This window comes from Drosophila grimshawi, unplaced genomic scaffold, assembly GCF_018153295.1.
Source record: "Drosophila grimshawi isolate 15287-2541.00 unplaced genomic scaffold, ASM1815329v1 contig_44, whole genome shotgun sequence".
NCBI classification, from domain to species: domain Eukaryota; kingdom Metazoa; phylum Arthropoda; class Insecta; order Diptera; family Drosophilidae; genus Drosophila; species Drosophila grimshawi.
This window is the reverse complement of record NW_025063240.1, coordinates 11,741,308-11,763,904: the sequence shown is the minus strand read 5'-3', so window position 1 is coordinate 11,763,904 and position 22,597 is coordinate 11,741,308. Positions and strand designations below refer to the sequence as shown.

Sequence of the window (22,597 nt, the reverse complement as noted above, 5' to 3'; positions counted from 1 at the left end):
TAAATTTGTATTGCAAGTAGCAGAATAATATAAGAGAAGCATAAGTTTATCGATTGACTTTAATTGACATTAAATAAAATAAATAAATAAATAAAAACTAATAATCAGAAACGATTTAAAACAATTTAATTTAAGCAAATATTATCTATTTCTGCTGCCTTGCTACAAATTGAATAATTGAATACAAATTCTGTTTGAATCACAATCGATCCGCAAAGTTGTTCGTCCGTTTTTCAAGCTGACCACTATTTAATTGACCATTTGCGGTTGGACGCTTGCCACGCCTCCACACGCCCGCCGCCAATACAATTTGTTAATTAACGTTGTCCATTATGATTTATCATTTGTGGGTCTTGTTGTGGCCAAGTTTGCATATAAGTGCATTAACAAATTAATACACACAATTGTTGTTATTGTTGTTGTTGTTGTTTGTTGCCATTGTGGCTAGACAAGCGGCAAATCAAAGAGAGTGCAACACAAAAGAGGCCACAGATGAAATTCAAATAGATAAAACGCTACTTTAATTTTTTGTGGCCATTAAATGTGCTACACATAAAAAACAAGAAAATTGTTTAAGTAATTTACATATGAGGAATGAGTTTATAAAGTTTGGACAATTAATTGCCAGTCCACAAATCGCATTTAACTTAATAACAATCGAATTCTAGATTGTGATTCGGATGGTATTCAACCAGTGAAGTGGAACAGCTCTGAATTTGATGAGGTCAAATTAATTCAAGTTAATTGAACCACATTCAAAAAATCGTTTATGTTTAATTAAGTTTAGATAAGCGCTGATAAAAGCTGTATTTTGCTTAAACAGCTTTAAACTTTATTATATCTTTAACTTAATTTGATCAGAAGTCTTTGAAATTTGACATTCCACATTAAAATCAGGCAACTCTATTAAATAGTTCTTAAAGGAATCAATCAAAATACGCACAAAACTAGCATATCCTTTTTAGCCGTTTTTATATTTCTATAAACAGACTAAAACTTATTTCATAAATCTAAATAATTATTTACAATTTGCCAATTCAATTCTCGATTCTTAACGATTTTCTTAAGAGCGCATATTTAATATATATTTAATGCAATATTCTGCATAAAATATGCAACTTTTATGATTTCAATTAAAATTAGCATTGCAAAAGCAGCTCGCTTCACATGCAATACGATTGCATTTTTATGCTAATAAACATTTGAATGTATGGCTGCCATTATATGTGTGGAATTAAATAAATGCAGCTCGTGTGACGCTTTAAAAATCCATTTCCCAAACTTGTGCATTGGCCTATCATTAGGGGCACGTTCAAACTGGCGGCGGCGGCTGGCAGCTGTAATATAATTTGCATTGAGTCAATTCTAGATTCGCCCGCTGCATCCATCCATCTACCCCATTTCCATAAGAATCTAATTAAAATGCGACCTCATTGCTAAAATGACTTTGGCATGTAAATTTTAGTTTGTTGCCTGCCAACAAATGTCAATTGCAATTGCAGCAGCAGCAACAACTCTGGTTGGAAGCTGTACTTAGTGGCAAGTGTAGTAGTTCCAGTTGCAAAGCTCATCAATGCGCTATTTTATGCGGCATATAATGCAATGGAAACCTCGGTAAAACTGCTGCCAGTTTCCACTTGGCAAAAGAAATCTGCATTTTAAATCAGCGCCAAAGCAACAACAGCAACAGCAACATCAACAAACAACAGACAATTGCATGCTCCAGTAATTTTTTTCGCCTGCCCAACAACAACAACAACGACAACAACAAATGCATCAACAAGTGCCACATAGGGTTGCCACATATGGCGCAGAGAGAAGATTCCCAGGCCAAATGCGGCTCCATTACCAACTTTTTATTTAAATTGTTTTGCACTAGAAGTTATGCATAAAATGAAACAGACCCAGAGAGAGAGAGAGAGAGAGAGAGAGAGGGGGGTGTGTGTGGGAGAGAGAGAGAGAGAAAGAGACACACTGCTTGCGGGTGTGTCTGAGCTGAAAGGGCTTTAAAAAATAAGCATTTCAAATGCTTTTGTTGCCTGCTGTTGGCAGGTTGTTTCAGTTTCAGTTGTTGTTGTTGTTGTTGTTGCTGTTCCTGTTGATCTTGATGATGAAGTTTAGTGTTTAATGTTGCTGTTGATTAAGCAGATGTGTGTGTAATGAAGTTGTCGCCGCTGCTGCGCCACAAACAGACCTAAAACAGGAAGTTGTCTGTCTGTCTGTCTGTCTGTGTGTGAGTTGCGTAGAAAAAGGGTTGAATTTTAAATTAAGCAACCAACTAGCACAGTCCGAGTTACATATATATAAATACTCATTAAGATAATATTTGTGGCAGCAACCCTTTTTGATTGCACATAAAAGGCAACTTAATGGAATGGTTTACATTTATTGTGCTAAATTTAAATCAATATCTTCATAATAACAATATATTTATATAATTAAAGTGGCTTATTTCTTCTAATACTAACAGATCGTTTGGTATCCTGGGTTTCATTCACGATATTCCCTATGAAAACTCTTTACATTTCACTTGAATATATTCTTGACTTTAAATCTTGTAAATGGTTTTTGAATTTATTATTGTAGAGGAGGGGATTGCAGCGCGACCTGTTCGATCTATTGTGCCCCCTTCTGAACGAATGTGAGAATCTTTGTTGGGTTGAGATCTTCTTCATAACAAGCATCCCTAGGAGGCTGCCTCTTCTTCTAGTTAAGGCGACACATTCTGCCAGGATGTGCATCGAGTATTCCTCCTCTCTTTCACAAAACCTGCACAGATCGCTACTGTGAATATATTCCTAGTTTAATTAGGTGACTTCTTAGTCTACCGTGTCCTGTCAATAGACCGGTAAGTATCCTAAGGCTGTTATAACTTGCTTAAATCGTCCAAGATTATAACCACCTAGGATACATCTGGCTTGTCGGAGTCCTGCTGCCTCTGACCAGCTCTGTTGTCGCCTCTGTCTCTCCTCATTTCTAAGTTCCAGTCGTATTACAAAGTTCTTCTTCTCCCTTCGTGGTCTTAACTGAAATACAAATAGTTGCCTACGTTCAAATTGAGACGGATCTCTGATAATGGAAGCTTGTTAAAGTTGAATACTCTTTGGGCCAGTTAAGCTAAGCTATGCAAAACGATGCAGCACATATATTATTATTATTATTATTATAATTTCAAATTGAAGTTGAACATTAAAATCAGTCTCTCTCATTCGTTGCGCTTGCAACATGACTTAAGCCATATGGCTTAAAAGCATTTCGATTACACAAGCCACAAATTTATAAAAATACAAACTGTAGCATATCATATGCGGCATATCTAATGCCATTGTTATACACTTAGCCATTACAAACTGAAACCATTTGCTTTGCAACACTCTCACACACACACACACACACACACACAACACACTCTCATATTTATAATCATCAGGTTGTGATTGCTGTTTAGTTGTTGCTTGTTTCAAGGCAAGGAAACTCTTGCAAATGTCATGCAAATTGTTTGGCTGCTTGACCAACAACTCGGCAAATTGATGTCATTACAATTATGTACACTCTAAAATTAAAAAAAATATATATAAAATGTATATAAAAACCGCCCACTGCAAGATTGACATTTGCAACGCCCACAAAAGGAAAACAAATGCAAAATACCCCACGTAAAGTTAGTTAAAAATGAAGCAGAGAAAAAGATTCGAGTGTTGTTGGGCTATCATTGGTCGAATCATTATCATTATGATCAAATCTGCATTTGGCACAACTTTCTCACATGAGTGCGCACAACCAAACAACATTTAACAACAATGACAAAAAAAACTTTAAGACTTCAATTGAAGACTTCAGTCCGGAATTTATCGCAATTGACAACTGATTGCTCTCGCGCATAATTACAAAGTACTTTTATTATTATTATTACCATTACTATTACTATTACGATTACGATTTGTATTATAATTGTATATATTTTATTGCCATTTTGCTGAGGCATTTCGATTCAATTCATTTGCCACAACCTCTTTTATTTAGGCTGCAAATCATTTGTACATCGAGACTTCCGTTTATATATGTACACACCTGGACATTCAAATAGGTGCATTTTTCTGGCTATTCTACTAGCTGAAGTTGTACTCTAATTTGTACTAATCGCTGTCGACCAGTCGACCAATTTCACTTACAATCGCTGCTGCTGTCCTTGGTTTATTTTATATTATTTGATGGCTCAATTAAGACTTTATTATAATGGAAATATTCATTCAAATACCTTTTGCCAATAGGCCAGAAACTTCTGATTTGCATCAAGAAACTATTGTATTTTGTACATGATATTTACACTTTTTTTTGTTGTTGAAAATTCACAACTTATTTTGTTCTTCACACCTATTTTAATGTCCAGCTGTGTGTATATCTTTAACAGAGCGGCTTTCAAATGAAATTAGGTTACTCAAACGATGCATTGTCGCATTTGCGTTTAATTGCAGCTATTAGCGCTTCAGTTGGAGAGTGTTTCAACGTGTGTGTGTTTGTGTCTGTGCATCTGTCAGATACAGATACATTTGTGGAGGGCCGCACATAACTTGAATGCACGCGCTGCGAAGTGGAACGCATTTCGATATCCGCCAGAGACTAACTACCATATATATATATATATATAAATATATACAAAAAAAAACCTGCCTAGACGCTGTCATCTGCGTTTGACCTTGATTAGGCAACGCGTTGCTGATTAACTAACCAACAATCTTCAATTTTCATTGTCGTCGTTGTCGTCGTGATGTTGCAAGTACAATCGGAAGAAAAATCTCGCTGAATTTTAGAAATTCACCATTCTTTGTCGGTTATATTATTATTTAACATTTGTTTTTAATATATGCAATAAAAGTTGCAAACATTGAAAATAAAAAAATCTTGTATAATTTTCAGACATTTTTTTTTTGGTTTTGTATATTTAGAGACTATTTCTAAAAACAAGCAAAACTTTCTAGTTTTCAGGGCGATTTAGGCTAATTCTTTTTTCTGAGTGTACATATTGCTCAATTAAGCTTAAATACCAGCCCCGTTTCCATGGCAAATCTGTATTGACAGTGAACAGTGAACAAGAGCCGACAGTCATTTTGTTGTTGCCTTTGTTCGTTGTTGGCCATTTTGGGGGCGGCCAAATGTAATTTTAAATGGCACCCTAATGGCCAACTGTTCACTCTGATCCCTTTTGTTTCGTCGCTGCTGTGATGCTGATGCGGATGGTGTTGGTGTTGGTGGTTCTGTTGTTGTGGGTGCGTTGTGGTGCGGTGTGGTTCCTCTATTGTTGTTGCTGCTATTTACGCACAATCAATTTCAATTGCTGTTTAACGTGTCTGTGCTTGTTGCTGCTGATTTGCTTGTAGCTTAATTAAATAAAAAAAAATTCAACTGATATTTTCGACAAAATCTCACAAAATGTCAACTGGCAAATGTTATAGTTTAAACAGTTTAAATATTCCTATACAAAATATCACAAATCTATCAATTTTCTACCTAATGATAAATTTAAGTAATTTTTTTCTGTTTTTAAACAGTTGTTGATTTTTATAATTTAAATGAATAAGCAAATTTCGTTAAGCCTTTTATTAGACAAATATTTTTTTTTAAGTTTTTTCTTTGTTACATTTTGACAATTTTGTGCTGTCTCTTGAGGCAAACTTTGTTTTTTTTTTTGCTCCATTTTTAGCCAATTGAAATTCGTTTTTTATGGTTTTTTTGTTTTTAATTTTGGACCTGAGGCAAAATGTTGCCAGCATTTCTCATGCTTCAAGTAGCTTCAATTTGGTTCGCCCCTGCGGCCAAAGACAACACTTCAGAAATTTTCGCAAGTTGTTTTTTTATTCGCCTTTTTTTCGAATCACGCAAATGGTTTGATTACGCTTTAAATTGATTAATATCGCTTGTACTTGTTGTTGTTATTTTTATTGCTGCTGGCACGGTCGAAAACTTTCAACAACAAAAAAAAAAAAAGATAAAAAATTAAAGGCGAAACAGAAAAAGAGAAAAAATAATGTTCTATAGATCTGAAAGCAGCGGAATTTAATTGAATTAATAAGAGCGGAATAGAAACAACAGGTTCGGTTATATTTTTTTATATATGTATGTGAATAGTGGAATAAAGCATTCCCTCCTCAGGCGGGTTCTGCTAACGGTTTCGAATGGCGCTGCGTCATTGCCAACGCCTGCCAAAAACGCTTTGAAGTTCTGTTTTATATGCTTGAGATTACAATTTGAAAAAATGTGAAATGGATTTTCACAGGCGCACAGACCTTTCACAAAGGCAACCAAATTCGCAACATAAAATCAATTTTCGCTTAACGGGCCGTGGAAACGCTTAACAATTCTGGCCCAAACCAACATTTTCCTTTCTTTACAGCCAATTATCAGCTGGCAAAAGGCCCAATCAATTTTCGTAGCGCAGCTCAATTCTACAACAACGCTCGATAGAAATGAGTGAAATATATTTTGCAGGTGGGCTGCTGCTGCTGCCAACCTGTTGAGGTTGGCTTTTCCAAAGCCATTGGCCTTCGGTGACCAAAGCCAAAGCGGCGGAACGACGGACGTGAGGGGAGTGCCTGTCATGCACGAAGAACGGAAATGCAAAGCGCAACAACACAGCCAATATGCTGAACGGAACTTGAAAATTGTTTACCTATTGATGGGGGCCCAACAATATGATTATACACACATGTGTAAGCATAATAGATATATATATACATATAGCATACCATCTCGCTCTGTTAAATGTCACCATTATGAAGAAGAGATATCCATTTAATAGGCAAATGTGTGCATGACCGTGAGACTGATACTCAAGTGTCACTCAATCACACAATTGTGGCTGCTCAGCTTTCCAGTTACGCTCATTAGCAGTGTGGTGAATTTGAGCATAAATTCTCCTCTTCTGTTACTCTCTTTAGCAGTATGGTGAATTCTCCTTTTGCGATTTAGCGTAACCAGCATCAAATCCACGAGCTTAACGTGTTGAGTTTGCGTAAGGGATTGCTCTCTCTCTCTCCCTCTCTCTCTCTCGCTCTTTCTCGCTCTGCATAAATTGTGGGTGAGCTTGCTGCTGATGCATTTTCAAGGTGAAAAGTCTACGTCAATTGAAAGCGTTCTTTTTATTTTTAAGCAAACAATAACTAAAAATAATGTTCGGCAGGCATGTGGGACTTTAAGTGACTGTTGTCGTTTTACAAGCTTGTCTTATAAAGTCATTAAATGCAAATTGATATCAATAGCAGTTACGCGACGTTAGGCATCGTAAAACGTGATAAGATTGCTTTTGGCTCAGCTCAAGGCAACCAATGAAACAGCTACTGTGCTGTTATAACGGTGCCGAGGAGGGTAGTTTGTTTTTGTTTTCGTTGTTGCTGTTATTGTTGTTATTGCTGTTGCTGTTATTCTGTATATACGCACTGCTTTACAAGCTTTGCTTTAAAGCGAGCACTTCAGTCGTGCGCCGTCCCGTTGCCGTAACATTGCCTTAACATTTGAACCTTCTGCTTGCCTGCGCTGCTGTCGATAAATTCATTTCACTTACAGCAATACAGCAAAAGCACAGTTAGAATCGCACGACTGCGCATTGCCTCATTGCTTCACTTAGCGTCTACCGTTGCTTACCTGCTCCCTTCCCTCCCCCCGTACTTCCCTTCCTTGGCGCACGTTCTTTTTCATTTGCTGATAACTACAAATATGTTCAACACTCGTGCAGCAAATTTTTACCGCTGCTCTGAGTTGAAGTAGGCGCAAGGGGGGCTAAAAACATAATGCGAGCCCTGCATACGTGATGAGCTTGGAGCCCCAACGATGCGGCGATGACGACGCGAACAAAAGTTCTGCACGCTTTTTTTTTCCTTTCCTTTCCATTCATTCTTTTTGGACATGGGTTGCCATACCTTGTTTTTTTTTGTTGTTGAGGCGCAAGGGTATTAGAATTCAGTTACGTAATGCGTAATACACAGGGAAGCACGCAAGCAGCCAGCTCTGTTGCTATTAGATAATGATTTCCAGTAGAACTCGAGTTTTAGTGGTTAACTTGCTGATTCTTGTTATAGCTTGTTTTATAGTTACATTATGGAGTTGTTATTAATACAGCGAGGGTATTTCAACTTCGTTCAACTGTGCTAATCTGATTTTATTTTTTCAGTTTTATTTTTTAGCAAGTTTTGCGATTTGCACTTTGCCGGTGTGTATGTCTGAGTGTGTGTGTGTGTGTTGCATGTGTGTGTTGCATGTGTGTGTTGCATGTGTGTGTTGCATGTGTGTGATTTGATTCTTTTAGGTCGTGTCGGCGTTGGGTTCGGTAGACTGATTTTATTTATGCGCCGCTTGTGGCAACCTCATAATTCAGTGTGTGAAGTAACATTAATTTGCCACTGACGTTGCTGCTGCTGCTGCAAGTGAGCTTCTCTCTCTGTCTGTCTGTCTCTCTCTCGACTGCAACTGCAATTTAATTGGTTCACTTGGCTGAGTACAGGCGGCTTAATTTAGAATCCAGGCTAAGTGTTAACAACACCCTTCGACACTAAAAAGTCAAGGATAGATTTTGAATGCGACCAATTTGAATTCCAATTACAAATTGATACTGAATTCTATTTGGCGCATCTAGTCTAGTCTGGCCGAGTTCATAAAACTTAACGACCCGTTAGCAGTAAATTTTAAAGCTGGCCATAAACTTAAATAGCTGTGGAAATTGCTTTTAAAATGCTGAGCGCGTCGTCAATTTGGTGGTTGGAGCGAAATTTCGGGAATCCTACATTACATTATTTATAAAGCACACGCGATGTTGCTGAACACATATCCATATATATATATATATATATATATATACATATTTACTATCGCTCATCTAGATGTGTTTGTATTTTTTGTGATTTTCGGCAGAATTCACTTTTAAGGCAAAACCAGTTCAACGAACCAACAAACTCATCAAAGATTCATGTGCGAAATAAACAGAGCTGCACAACAGCAACGCCCAATTTGATCATCAAATTCATTTAATATATGCTGATTTGATGTGGACATCACAAGTAGAGCCAGAGACAAAGACCGAGAAATTATGGCAGTCCACGTTTTGGGAAGAAAGCAAACTTTCTGTTCCTAAATTGGAACCGGCGATGAAACTGATGATATTTTAAGCTATTCAATTTGATAATATTAGCGTAACTTTCTGCTTTGTTGATCCACTTCCCCTCCCTCGCCTTATTCGCTATCTTAAAACTGATCACAAAGAATTACTTTTGTGATGATTGTCTGAAGACTGCCATAAATCTTTAGCTGTGAAATTTGATTACTGATGTTATCTCAAGCTGCCAAATTTGGCATAACGAGCGTAACTTTCTGCTCTAAGCTGTCTTTTCCTTCCTATGTTTTCTATCTTTGTCTATCGCACAACTGATCAAAGACACAAGATAAGATGAACAATCTTTATGTGAAAACTACTATCAATCTTAAGCTGTGACATTTTCTATTATAACTGTCTGAAGTTGATAAAATAGAGCTTTCCGCTCGCTGATGCATGATAACATCTTGAGCCACGAAATTTGATATTAAGCCAGCAGCGAGTAACAAATTTGGTAACTAATCTTAAGTCAAGCACATTGCTTATATCATTTTCTTTTTATCTTTCTTTCTCACTCTTATCTACCCATATAGACCAAAGCTGGCATCTCTCTACATCAACTCAACTCATGTCTAGCACATTAAATATATTCTTTGGCTTTTGTTTGGTCATTTTCAGTCATATCATTCCCTTTCTCTCCATTCTCCCTCACTCAACTGATCTTAACTTATGACAGTCTTAAGCTGTAATCCCAGGCCATCAACTTAACTCATATCTGGCACTATTTTAAATAGGTTCTTTAGCCTCTGTTAGGTCATCTAAAATCTTTTCTTTTTTTTTGCACATAGCTTGCCCAACCAAGCGGCCCACCTTATAAAATAACTTATGATCATTATGGACATATATGTATATAACCATAAACAACATTAAAAAAAAAAACAAACAACAAAAAATTGCATAACAATTCTTTTTTATGTGTCTACCAGCGTTTGTTGATTGCAAAATAAAATATTATTATTATTACTATATTTTTTTTTTTAAGTAATATTCAAGCAGCTTTATGAGTAACTCTTTGATCGTTACCCCTCCCTCTCTCTCTCTCTCACTCTCTCTCTCTCTTTCTATCTCCCTCTCTGTCGCTCTTGGGCTCTCTATTTATAGCGGTCGTCAGTTTTTATGCTTGAAAAAATTGGGACAGCGATTTGCACGCTTAAAAGTTGAGGAAAAAAAAACATGGAAATAAAACCAAAAAACAAGAAAAATGAAAAAAATACCGGCGCACAATTTTAAATATGTGCGATTTCTGTTTTTATTCTAACGGAAGTCGTTGCTAATGTTGGAGTTGCTGTTGTTGTCGCTGTTGTAGTTGTTGCAACAGCTCTTAGCCAGCTCTTTGGGGCACTGACAATTGGCAACTCGCTGCTGGCTGCTGGCGCTGATGACCCATGCTAATTGGCTAATTGCGTTTAATTGCCTTTTAACACATATTTCAAAGTCTGAGCTTGTGTGTGTGTGTGTGTGTCTGCTTCTACACGCAACTCAAATGGGTAAAACGGGTATAATGGTTATGGGCAAAAGCATGTAACAGTCAAAAGAAAGCATCTCCGACTCATTGAGGTATATATTTATTCTTGATCACGAATAACAGTTGAGTTTATATAGATATAACAATGGGATCTCAGACTATAAGAGCTAGGAAATTCGTGTATACCCCATGCAGAAAAAGATTACTCTATTTTATCGATACATATCGATTTACACTTTAAAAAGCAAAGCCTTTCATATATAATTTTCATCGTAAATAGTTTCTTATTACCAGTGCTGTGAATAAAAACATTTTTTTATACTCTTATCTGATGGAGCCATAAGAAATGAGAGCACTTCTAGGCATGCTTACATTTGAATATGCAAAACTGTGCTGGCTGCAGGGTATCTCTTAGTCACGCTCACTCAACTGCGTCATTCTTACTTGTTCACATTCCATTTTGCATTGCTGCCTGTTAGCCAGCTGAACAATATTTTTAATTAAATTATTTATTTAATATGTCCAGGCGGCGGCTCATTAGCGCTAAGTTGGCTATCGTTGAGAATCTGGCTATAAAACAGCTATAATTTAGCGTGTTACTGTCGGGGTAGATGAGCAGGCTAAGATTTCTTTGAATTTTTACCAACAGTAACTCATTTAGTCAATGATAAGTGACACATATTTATATATTTTCGTCTGAGAAAGTGAGTTAAACTATTCAATTAACATGCACATTTAAAAATTATAACAAACATGAACTGCGAAAGGATTTTAAATGGCACTTAAAGTTGGTTGCGTGTTTAAAGATATAGTTGTATCACAGCTCTTTTGATATCTTGTTCACGTTTAGTTGTATTATAATTACTCACTCACGGCTTATATCATTAACTGCCAACGGAAGTTGGCTAACTAACTAAACCAATTGTTGACACTCAAAAAAAAACAACAAAACGAAACGAAAAAACGCTGTTTATTTGCCAAAAACAAAACTGTTGAAAGAAGTGCAAAAGACTAATTAAAATACGGTGAAAATAAGCCCGTAAGCAAAGTTAGCTGATTTATGAGCCACTAAGAGCAGCGTTGCAAATACCACAGATACGGTAGCTGCAACAATAATAACAACAACAACAACAACAACAACAGCGACAACAACTATATGTTGAGAGTCTAAATTTAAAGAGCTGTTTTCTGCTGTTGTTGTTGTTGTTGTTGTTGTGGTGGTGGTTGTTGTTGGAACAACTCCGCGAATGCGAGCGTAATTTATGTCGCAGCCAAAAAAGCAACATAAATCGCCAGCAAGTGTTGTGGCTGTTGTGGCACATGCGGCACAAATGGGTGGCAGCGAACGAACGAATTGAGCTATAAATGTAACTGGCGCTGTTGCCTGTTGGCTGTTTTGGGGCGAAATGCGATACCGCATGATTAATTTGATAGGCCCTGACGATGCCCCAATCCCCATTGTCTCCACCACTCCGCCAGCTGCAGACTGTGGCAACAGCAACAGCAACAGCAACAACAATGACAATTGTCAACTGTCAACTGACATCGGCCGCATATTAGCTAGTATCTCATAGATGCGGCAACGTGCAACACGTTGCATGTCAATGGCCATAATTAAGCATGCGAAAACGGAGCAGTTTTCTGAAATGAAAACAATGCGGGCACCGACTGCAAAAACCCCAAAAACCCCCACCCCTTTATTGCCACGCCTCCCCATTATGCCTCTCACTTAAGGCAAGTCGCATGTTGGCCATTTTCATTAATGGCCAACATACAAAATACGCGTACCCTTTGCACTCCCCTCCCCATTGCTATTGTGCTGCACTTATTGTCTGTTGCATTGTTGCCAGACGTGTTTTGATTTCAGCATCACAGTTGTCAGAGTTGCCGCCTCCCCAGCAGACACACTCCCCCACCCGCAAGCACAAAAATAAAAACACTAAAAAAAGTCAGCAAAAAAGAAACAGAATATGAAGCCAGCCCCCTCCTGGGGCTGTCATTATTTCAGCGTTTTTCGCTAGCATTGTTTTGTTTTCAGTTATATTATATACCCTGTAGCACAAAACGGTCTCAAAGAGGGTGTAATGCATGCGCCGGAAGCATACCGGAAGCAGCTAGATGCTACAAAAGATTCACGAACATTATTTCCGGATGCAGCTGGATAGGCTGGAAAAATTTATATAAAACTCTGTACAGTGATACAAATGCGGAAGATATATTTCGGAAAACTCCAGAATAGAAATAATAGCTGGAAAATACCAAAATTCTTATTGTATTAAAATATAGGGTATCTCTATAGTCTCTAGCTGATTTTGGTCAATATTTCAAAGTTAGGGTCAGTTTTAAGAGCCATTTAAGTTTACTAAATAATATTCTTAAGAAGCTTAACGATGTTTAATCATACCTATTATACATATTCAAGTACAGGGTATGTTATAGTGCTGCTAGCTGCTTTAGTCCTCAGCTGCTGGTCACATTCCTCTGAGGTCTTTGTATGCTTTTTGGTTGTGTTGCGGAAAGGACTGCAGGGACAAAGTCGACGATGCCGAGGTCTTCGGTCTTCGGTCTCCTCAGTCTCAACGTTATCTACGCTTTTCGTCGCTTTTGGGCGCTTGGGGCGCATTTAGCAGTGCATTCAAATGCAGAGAGGAAGGTGCAAGGAAGTGGAGGCCACCCACCCACTCTGAATGGCAACTGATAATGCACACAGAGTGCAGTGCACACTCCACGTTTCCGTGACCTTTTTTGAGGCAACACATTTGACCTTATTACGAGCATTTCAGTTCGTTGCTGGATTATTGTTGTTCACCGCGCTGAAAGCCATGAAATTAGTTTCGAGCAGTTGCCATAACAAAAAGTGTAATGGCAAATTGTTTGAGGTTGTGATTTTACATTTTGGATCTCTTCTTGGCGTGCAGATATTTGCTGATGATTGCTTTGACCTAGGAAATGTTTGTTTTTATTATTATTGCTTTTGTTTGTTTGCTCGTTTGTTTGTTTCCCCATCTCAGCTGCTCTTGTCTTAAGCTTGAGCAAATGCTCTGGGCAATTGCGAATTTTTGGCTGCAGATTAACGAATAATTGAAATTATGATAACAACCTTCCGACAACTTTGAAGTCAACAAGGTGTGACTCTTAAGCAAATACAATTTAAAGAATTTTATACTAAAAAGTTTATTGTGTTGTTTTGTAATTAAATAAATTTATAGTTGTTTTATTCACAATTAGCAGATATTAGCAGGAATTTGATCTTTCGAAATGCCAGATTTAATCCATTAGTTGCTCAAACTTCAACCTTTTTTTCTTTCCACCACCATTTTTAAGCACTGCTATTAATGTTAAGCTAAGCTTTTAAAGCTGACAATCTCCTGTAAATTTGTACTCATCAAAGTTTCATAATAACTGTGCTGAATCACCAAAAAAAAAAATGTCTGCTTTAACAAGTGCATCTCCCTCGCTCTATCTCTCTTTCACTCCCCATCTCTCTCTCTCTCGTTCTCGATTTCAACTCTTCGCCTGCATTTGCCTGACAGAGTTCATAAAGTGTAAAACAAAAACAAAACAAAATCAAAAAAAAAAAAAACTAGAAAAAGCTCAACAGAGCAGCAAATTTCAAAAGGCGGAATTGCGCCGATAACAGCAGCGAAGAGAAACAAAACAAAACAAAAAAAACTGAAACAGAAACAAAACAACTACAAGGTAGACCAAATTAAAGTAAAGCAGCCCGCAGTGAACGCGTTTCGCTGCGTTTGCTGCGTTCCTCTTCAGCGGCCACCCTCAGCAGCAGCAGCAAAAGCAACAGCAGCAGCGACGTTGCGCATGCGTACCTGTTGCTCTGCTGACGTCGCTGCCTGCTCGCATGAGTCAATGGAACATCGCACGGCTGTCAACTTTTTTTCTTCTCTCTTTCATTTCTTTTTTTGAGGGGCAGCGCTTCTTTTTTTTTGTCGTCGTGCAGCAAAACATGTTGGCGGAAATAATAAATTCTAGCTCGACAACAGCAGCAGCAGCAGCAGCAGCAGCAACAGCAACAACAACAACTTCAGCGGAAAGCTTCTTTATTGTTGTTGCTGTTGCTGGATAGCATGACGTACTTTCAAACAATTACACATGACAGCATTCAAGAAGAAATCAAAAGGATTGCGCTGATATCGTCATCAAATGCGCCAACACCCCTCGACTCACCACCCGCGACTCACCACTATAAGTTTTGATTTCATTTCTGTGGTGAAAATAGTATTGCTCATGTAACTGGGAAATTTCTTTTTCAGCTCATATGTTATCTAGATGATTTGATCCGATTGTTAAGATTGTCTCAAGCGTAACAACTAAATTAACAGCGTTTAAGTTGAAACGCATTTAAACAAGAAGACGAACAAGAAGAAGCAGCAGCAGCAGCGGAAGCAAACCAAAAACCTGCAAGCAACTCAGCAGCGAGCGTTTAATAAAGAGCTGGGAAATTTTCAATTGCATTTTTCTGTATTTTTGGGTCTGTGAGTCATAGGGGTGAATTCTGGACAAAAGCGTGTGAAAGATTGTAAAGCAGGAGGGGGAAGGTGTAAAGCGAACCAAAATGAATGCGTAATTTCAGTTAAATGCGCAGCACAAAGAATTGGTAAGAAGCTCAACGAACCAGAAACGGTAGACAAATGCTAATAAGGTGTTGGGATTATGGTTCCAAAGCAACAACAGCAATTGTGTTCTAAATTTAAATACTGTTTTATAGCCTGATTGCACTATAAACATTTCTTATATAGCCGGACTGAATATGTAAAGCATTTTTCCCTCAAGGAGAACATTGTGTACATTCAACATTCGTCAACTATGTTCCGAATGTTACAAAGTATATAGCTGATATATCAAAAAAGGTAAGTAAAATACAATTATTATTTAATAAATTTTCTTTCCTTTTTTTATAAATCATTGAAATTGTATACTGAAATGGCGAAATGTTAAGAATGTGAACTATGTACGAAATGTTGAGCATAGTGGAATTCGGCTAGTAATCTAGATATCTAGCCAAGACCATAAAGATTTGGCTGCTTTGCGTTATGGCAGGGCAACATTTGCTCGTATTTCGAAATGCGCTTAAATTTATCAAACAACAATGAGGAATTAAGCATATATTTCTCACAGTGTTTTACTTAATTTCTATGCATTGTGAATGAGCCCTTTTGCAATTGATACTTCTATGCTAGACACACTTATTGTTAATTATGGCCACTTTAGCGTTTACGATTGTGGCCAAAGTAATTTCATGGCTCTTGGGCAGGCACTTGAGGCCACATTGAAAATCTCTCCATACTTGAGACGTTTTCAATGGCAACATACAAATTGTTTGGCCATTTTACTTGAAACTGTTCGCTGCTCTTCAGCTCAGGTGGCATTCAAAATGATGGCCTAAACACTCAGGCCAAATGTGGCTGGGGAGGGAAGCCTAGCTGGCTGGTCGTTGCCAAACGTTACGTTACCAAAATGGCAAAAGCGACAAGCAAACAAACTGTATCAATGTGTCAATCAAATGCTGGCTGCAATCACACTGACAGATTGCCGAGACAGACTGTCATGCAGCGTATGGAGATGCGAATGGAAATGGCTTAATTGGCCAAGCAGGCATGGCAACAACAACCACAACAGCCACAACAAGAGCAAGTATACAGGAAAAATGACCAAATATTATGGCCAAATAGTTTCCGGTATGGCAATTGCCTAATGAGCTGGCGACGATTTCACACAGTCAAGGCCCAAAAACGCCCCAAACGGGTTGTAAGCACCCAACGCTGATCAAGGCTGAGATATATATATATATATATGTGTGTGTGTGTGGTAAATACTTCAGTTAATTAGCCGCTGTGTTGGCAACGGCTTTCTTTGGCTTTTAAGTGCATTCTTTCAATCTACGAAATTGACAGCAACAAATTGTTTGTTAAAAGCAAAACGCAAAAAGAAAAAGTTCACTTCAGGAAATTGTAGCTGAGAAATGGATTTATTTTGTTTTATTTGATAAGTGATATAGTAACTGAGAGATCTGTCAGGCTTTGCAATACACATTCAACATATTTAAATCAAAAGTAATAATTTGGACAGATTTAATAAAAACAAATGTTAAAAAAATGTTAATGGATTAATTTTTTTTTTTTTTATGAAACGATTTGATATGATAAATATCAATTGGTATCTTAAAAGCTATCAGGCATTTGTAATCCAAATTCGGCCAGGTTTTTGTGATTTGGTAGGTTTATATGATTTTTCCGCGTTAATCCAAATGATAACACTTTGATAGAGTGTTGCAAGCGCGTGGCTTTCAACATGTTGCATGCGTGCCATAAAATGCCGGCAGTTAACTGTACTCGATTTCATCGAGATGGTGGCTCCATTGATGGCGACTCCTATCGAAATAACTTCACAAATTCAAACAATTAAATTGCCGACTTGTTTTGTTGGTTTTTAATTACGTTTAGCTGAGGCATGCACCACTTGTTAAATACCTGCGACTGCATTTTTGTATGTTGCGTTTTGCGGGGGGAATTTGTTGGAACCGTTGCAGCACAAATTGCCTTGACAGTTGCTGCACATTTCGCTCGCCACATGTTGCAATTGTCGAGACGAGCCTCTTATTCAATGAAAATCTAAATTGTTATGCTATTTTGCTGCCTTCCTCTCTCCCCCTTTCTCTCTCTCTCTCTTGATTTTCTTAAATTTTTGCTAGTTTTTTTTTATCCATTCACAACATTTTCCTGCATTGCAAAATCCATGAATTAAACATCAGGCTGGCGACCGAGTTAACCCATTTCCATTTATCTAGCATTTTGATGCATTTCTCCCCTCCTTGTATATAGACATAAAAACTATTTTTTCGCAGCAAGTTTTGGGCTATAAATAAATATAGCACTTGCCAGACAGTGCCAGCTGAGCAAATGCGCCGTTTTATTCGATAAATTTATGTGGGACCTGTCCAAATTTGTATTCCAACTCCTTCCCTTTTGTGCCCCTGAACACATGCCCCATCCCCCCATCTTCAACCTGCCCCATCTGATGCTGCCCTGCAGCTAAAAATGTGCAAAAATCAACAGTCACATTTATTTCCATGCGCCTTTAAACCTGCAGGCAAGTGCCACGCCCCCATAATGTGGCATATTTTTCCACTTGCAAAGTACGATATCTCACAGCAACTACATATATACATACATGTATATATGTATATATATAGTCATAATGATTGGAATAGGGATTTGATGTGCGCTTTTCACGAAGTGCCAGCGTTTGTTTTTCTTTCTTCTTCTTTCCTCTTTTTTCTGTAATTCTAAAGTGACTTTTAGTGTGGAAAGAGGAAGCAAGTACAAATATTGAAATAGCTTTGAAAGGTTGTTGAAAGATTCCGAGCATTTCTCATTTAAATGCTCGAAATCTTTCAACAATATTCATCTGTTTTATATATTTCTAAATACTGGAAAAATACAACAACAAAAAAGTGTTAAAAATGTAAATATAATAAATTATGCTGAATATGGAAATAACTTTGTAAAATTGTTGGAAATATTCCAATCAAAACAAAGCCCTAGTTACAATACATTATATAAACATCAATAAGTAATTTTTACACTTATTGATTTATATCTTTAAAAATTCGGCGAAAATTGCAATCAACTAAAAATCTCATTCGATTTTTAATATTCTCTGGAATTCTCAAAAATTCTGTTTTTAAGAACTTTGCAAGCTTGTTTATATTATTTCTGATCCATCTATCACTTTTAATGCTCGTTAAAAATCCATTTTGAACACCTCCAATGAATATTTGTAGAAAATGTATAATTTTTTTTCTCTTTTTGTTTGAATGCGAGTTTTATGTTTTTCGTTGTTTAACACTTGAGAGCTGTGCGCATAAACAATTTCCAATTTATCATGTAAATATTTGGAAAGCCTTAAAAAAAAGAGCTTTAAATAGTGTAATGCCCTTGAATATTCGACAACATATTAGCCGTTTTCCCCTGCTGTTTTTCGTGGCCATGACTAAAACTACAAATCAAGAAGGAAAAAAACATATGCAGCTAAGTTTTTCCGTTACCAAAAACCCAATTCTGAGGCAAACTTCATTTGCTTATAGGCTGAGCAGGTGAGAGGAGGGGAGGGGGGTTGTTACCAAGGCTTTCAGTGATTAGGCTGCGTAATTAGCCATAGAATTTTGTTGTTATTTATGCTATGTTAACGCCTTTCTCAATCATTAAGATGGCTTTGCAAATGGCAAAGGCAAAAGCAAGGCAAAGGTCAAACATAATTCCAATAATTCGTTGAGCTGTGGGGGGTGGGGGAAGTGGGGTGGGGTGGGCTGGGCTGGGCTGGGGGGTTAGGTGTTTAAATATGCAAATGAACTGGAAAATAGGAAACAAAACAAAAAGCTGTGCAATTTATTTACAGCTGACAGCAATTTGATGGCCTATTGTTAAAGCCTGGCAGCCTAAAACTCATTTTTCTTTGCATGCATACAGCTCTCTCTCTCTCTCTCTCTCCCTCTCTCTTTCTCTTCCTCTATTGTTATCTCACTCGCACTCTCCCTCTCTCTCTCTGTGACTGTGTGACTTGTAATATTATATGCGCGCCAAAGTTTTACGTCATTACGAAATGTCGCCAAGATTTGTGGCTTTAATAGATGCCGTTAAAAACGTAATGGGTAAAAGCAACAACAACAATGACAATAGCAACAATTGCAGCTTATTATTTTGTTTGGTTTTCTTTATGATTGTCACTCGATACTCTTTGTTGTTGCTTTGGTTGTTGTTGCTGTTGTTGGTCTCTTGGCAACACTTCAATGGTGCATAATTTGAATTTTTCTAACGCAGCTGCTGACGCTTTCGCTGAGTCTTTTGCCAACTGTTGCCAACGCATACAGCACCCTCAACCCCACTTCACCCCCCTGGCTGCTTGTCTCTTAGCTAGTAGCTCTGTGTAGGAGTTGTTTGGCCGCATTGGCATGCCCAAGAGTTCATTGCATTTCGTTTGGATTTTCACTTTCGATTGGCAAAAACCGCAAGCGTCGCAAGCGTCGTAATGTTGCAACGATGTGGCAGGCAGCCTTGCAAGCGTTGCATCGTCGCCGCTGCCAGCTGCTGTCCCAGCAAAAGTGGCGACGCATCACTGCTGCTTGGCGAGTACAACAACAACAACAACAACAACAACCACCGCCGGCAACAGCTGGATTAAACAGACGCAAAATCAGCTTTGACCGGCGAAGTTCAGTTTATCCAACAACACTGAGCAAAATAATATATATTCATATATATAACCAAGTAGCAAGTAAAACACTTTTCGAAAATGTTGAAAAACTTTGCTGCTCAAATTTAGAAAAGTTTAATAAACAAAAAAAAAATAAGCCAAAAGTTAAGTAATTTTGTTAAACTCCAAGTTTTCGATTTTCGCCGAGTGCACAAAGAGCTGGCGCCATCTTTTGGGCCGTCGCCGTTTTATAATCACAAATGTCGCCAGAGTGCGTGGAGCTTAAAGATTATCCTATCAAATGTCATCATTTTGCAGTATGTTTCAGACCATGACCAAAATAAGTCATGCGATTTGTATTTTTCTTCTTCTTCGTCTCTTTTTTTTTTTTATTTGCTCTTACCAAATTGACATTTAGGCTAATTGACGTAATTTGTTTTGGGCCTAAAAAACTGAGCCTCGAGTTAGACAAGTAGAACACGCGAACGTTTACTTTTAAGAGACAGTATAATGCCATATAATGACGACTGAGAATAAGAATAAGAAAAAAAACGAACATTAAATGTTGAAAACTTTAACTAAACAGGTCAATTATGCTTGATGACTAGCTATAAAAACTATAAATAACTATTAACTATTCTTCTTCTTCTGCACATCAAATATGCATGAGAAAAACGCATAATGAAAAGCTCTTTTTGGTAAAGAGATTAATTGGAAGCGCTTCAAATTGCTACTTAATTTTTTGACCACCCGCTGAGTGGGAGTATTTTTAGCATACTTTTGCATAAGCTCTCACATGGATCGAACGGCTCTCTAAGCACACACACACACACACATATATATATATTCGCACACATCGCACATAAATTGTCAGCCATAAATTGTTCGCACATAAATCAAGTTGACCTTAAAAAAATAGTTTGTCATAATACGGCCAGCGTGACGAAGAGACTACAGCTTTGAAGCTTTCTCAGTCCTGCTGCTGCGTCGCTGCTTGTAGCTGTCAAGGCTACATGCTGCTATACAAGGCAAAGCAGCGACGGCGACAGAGTCAGCGACGAAGAGAGCGAAGAGAGAGAGGGAGAGGGAAGGAGACAAAACAAGGTGACATAAATATCCAGTTGCTCCAATAAGGAAACTAAACTTTTTGCGAAGGCAACTTTTATCACAAATACAAACACCAAAGTGAGGGATCTTTAATTGGGCATGCTCGGCTAACAGATACGCTGCGCACACTGTTATTATTGTAGCTTAGACAGTTCAAATACTCTTCTCTTTCTTGCTCATTAATATAAAGTATAACATTCTCTTATGTAGTTGTAGTAATTGTAGTGAATACACCCGCTAAACAACTTCACTTAAATACAGGGCATATCAAAAAAGTGCAACACATGAAGGAGAAGAAGAAGCAGAAGCTGTAGACGATGCCATTGAATGAAAGCATAAAAAGTTACGAACCTGCATTGACCAACTGACGGCCAAGTTAAGATTCCGTTGTAGTTGTTGCAGTTGTTGCTGTTGTTGTTGCAGCTGATTAGCCGGCGCTGCGTTGAAATGTGTAAAACAGTTGTTGTTGTTGTTGTTGCTGGCTGATGTGTGACGCCGCGCGGGCAACGCTGGCGGCGGCGTTAAACAGGGTGATTCCTGTGCCGACTCCTGTTGTTGTTGTTGTTGCTGCTGCTTGGCCTCAATCTGCGGCGACTTCTTGGCCAACGTTAAAGAAATGCTGTTATTGTTGTTGTTGTTGTTCAGCGAAAGCGAACGCGCAAAAGAACTTTTGAAATAGCGACACGGCATCTGGAAATCAAAGTCTGGCGCCTCCGCAGCAGCAGAAGCAGCACCAGCAGCGCCGACAGCGGCTAAAGTTTGCATCGTGTTTTGCATTTTCTTGCTTTGCACACAAATCCGGAATTTTAAGTTGTGTTTTACTTCTGATTTTGGTTTTGAGCGCCTTTTAGTTTAGCATTGTTGTTGCTGTTGTTGTTGTTTTCGCTAATTTCCGTTGATTTCTTGTTTAGTGCATTTTTTCACGAACGCTCACAGCACACACACACACACTGTCACGCACACACACAAAATCACTTACACACACACAAGTTGGTTTTTTTCTTCGAATGCAAGCTTGTTTCTTTATCATTCAATTTCAATTTACTATTTCAATTATATATTTGGCTGGCACTTTTTAATCAACATCAATTTCAACAACGAAAATTGAATACGCGCGCGCTCACGGCAAGAAATCACTCAACTGCAACGCACAACAAACACGACCGTCACGATCAGCTTTCTTCGAGAGAATGAGCGGGCAAGCTAAACAGGCGACGATTTGCAGCGACGCTACTCAAACTCTAGTTAAGTTAACAGCGCTATGTTACTGGCTGTTGCTCAGCAGCTAATTGGTAATAATTCGAAGAGAAAAAGAGAGCTACTTATGCAAGAGCGTCTGATATTGTTTCTTATAGTTTTGATTTTTTTTATAGAAATATACATAAATATAAGCTATTAACGGGCAGCATCCATGCAAACAAGTTAAATGCACGCCGAGATTCAAATAGAGTGTGAAATTCAACGCTGTTATTGCACACTCTCTGTTATGTTAACAAACATCATGTTATGCTCAAAAGATCTGTTGTACTTAACAGCGTATACGTCACACGCGTAAAAGTATGCAACAAAAATCAATGCTATTCAATTTAAATGATCTACTCCTAAAAATATGCCTCATAAAACGTTTTAAGCACAAGCAATCACTTTAAACTACCAAAATCTATAACAATATATTA

The 22,597-nt window shown here is 37.9% G+C and overlaps 1 protein-coding gene across 1 annotated transcript in view; it reads right to left on the bottom strand.

Moving 5' to 3' along the window:
- Nucleotides 1-22,108, bottom strand: part of LOC6559014 (putative mediator of RNA polymerase II transcription subunit 26) — a 29,832-nt gene extending 7,724 nt beyond the window's left edge. The window contains exon 1 of the mRNA XM_001984487.2: nucleotides 21,273-22,108. Within this exon, the coding sequence (XP_001984523.2) occupies nucleotides 21,273-21,698 (426 nt within the window). The 5' untranslated portion in view covers nucleotides 21,699-22,108. The remainder of the gene's footprint in view (nucleotides 1-21,272) is intronic.
- Nucleotides 22,109-22,597: the final 489 nt, after the last annotated feature.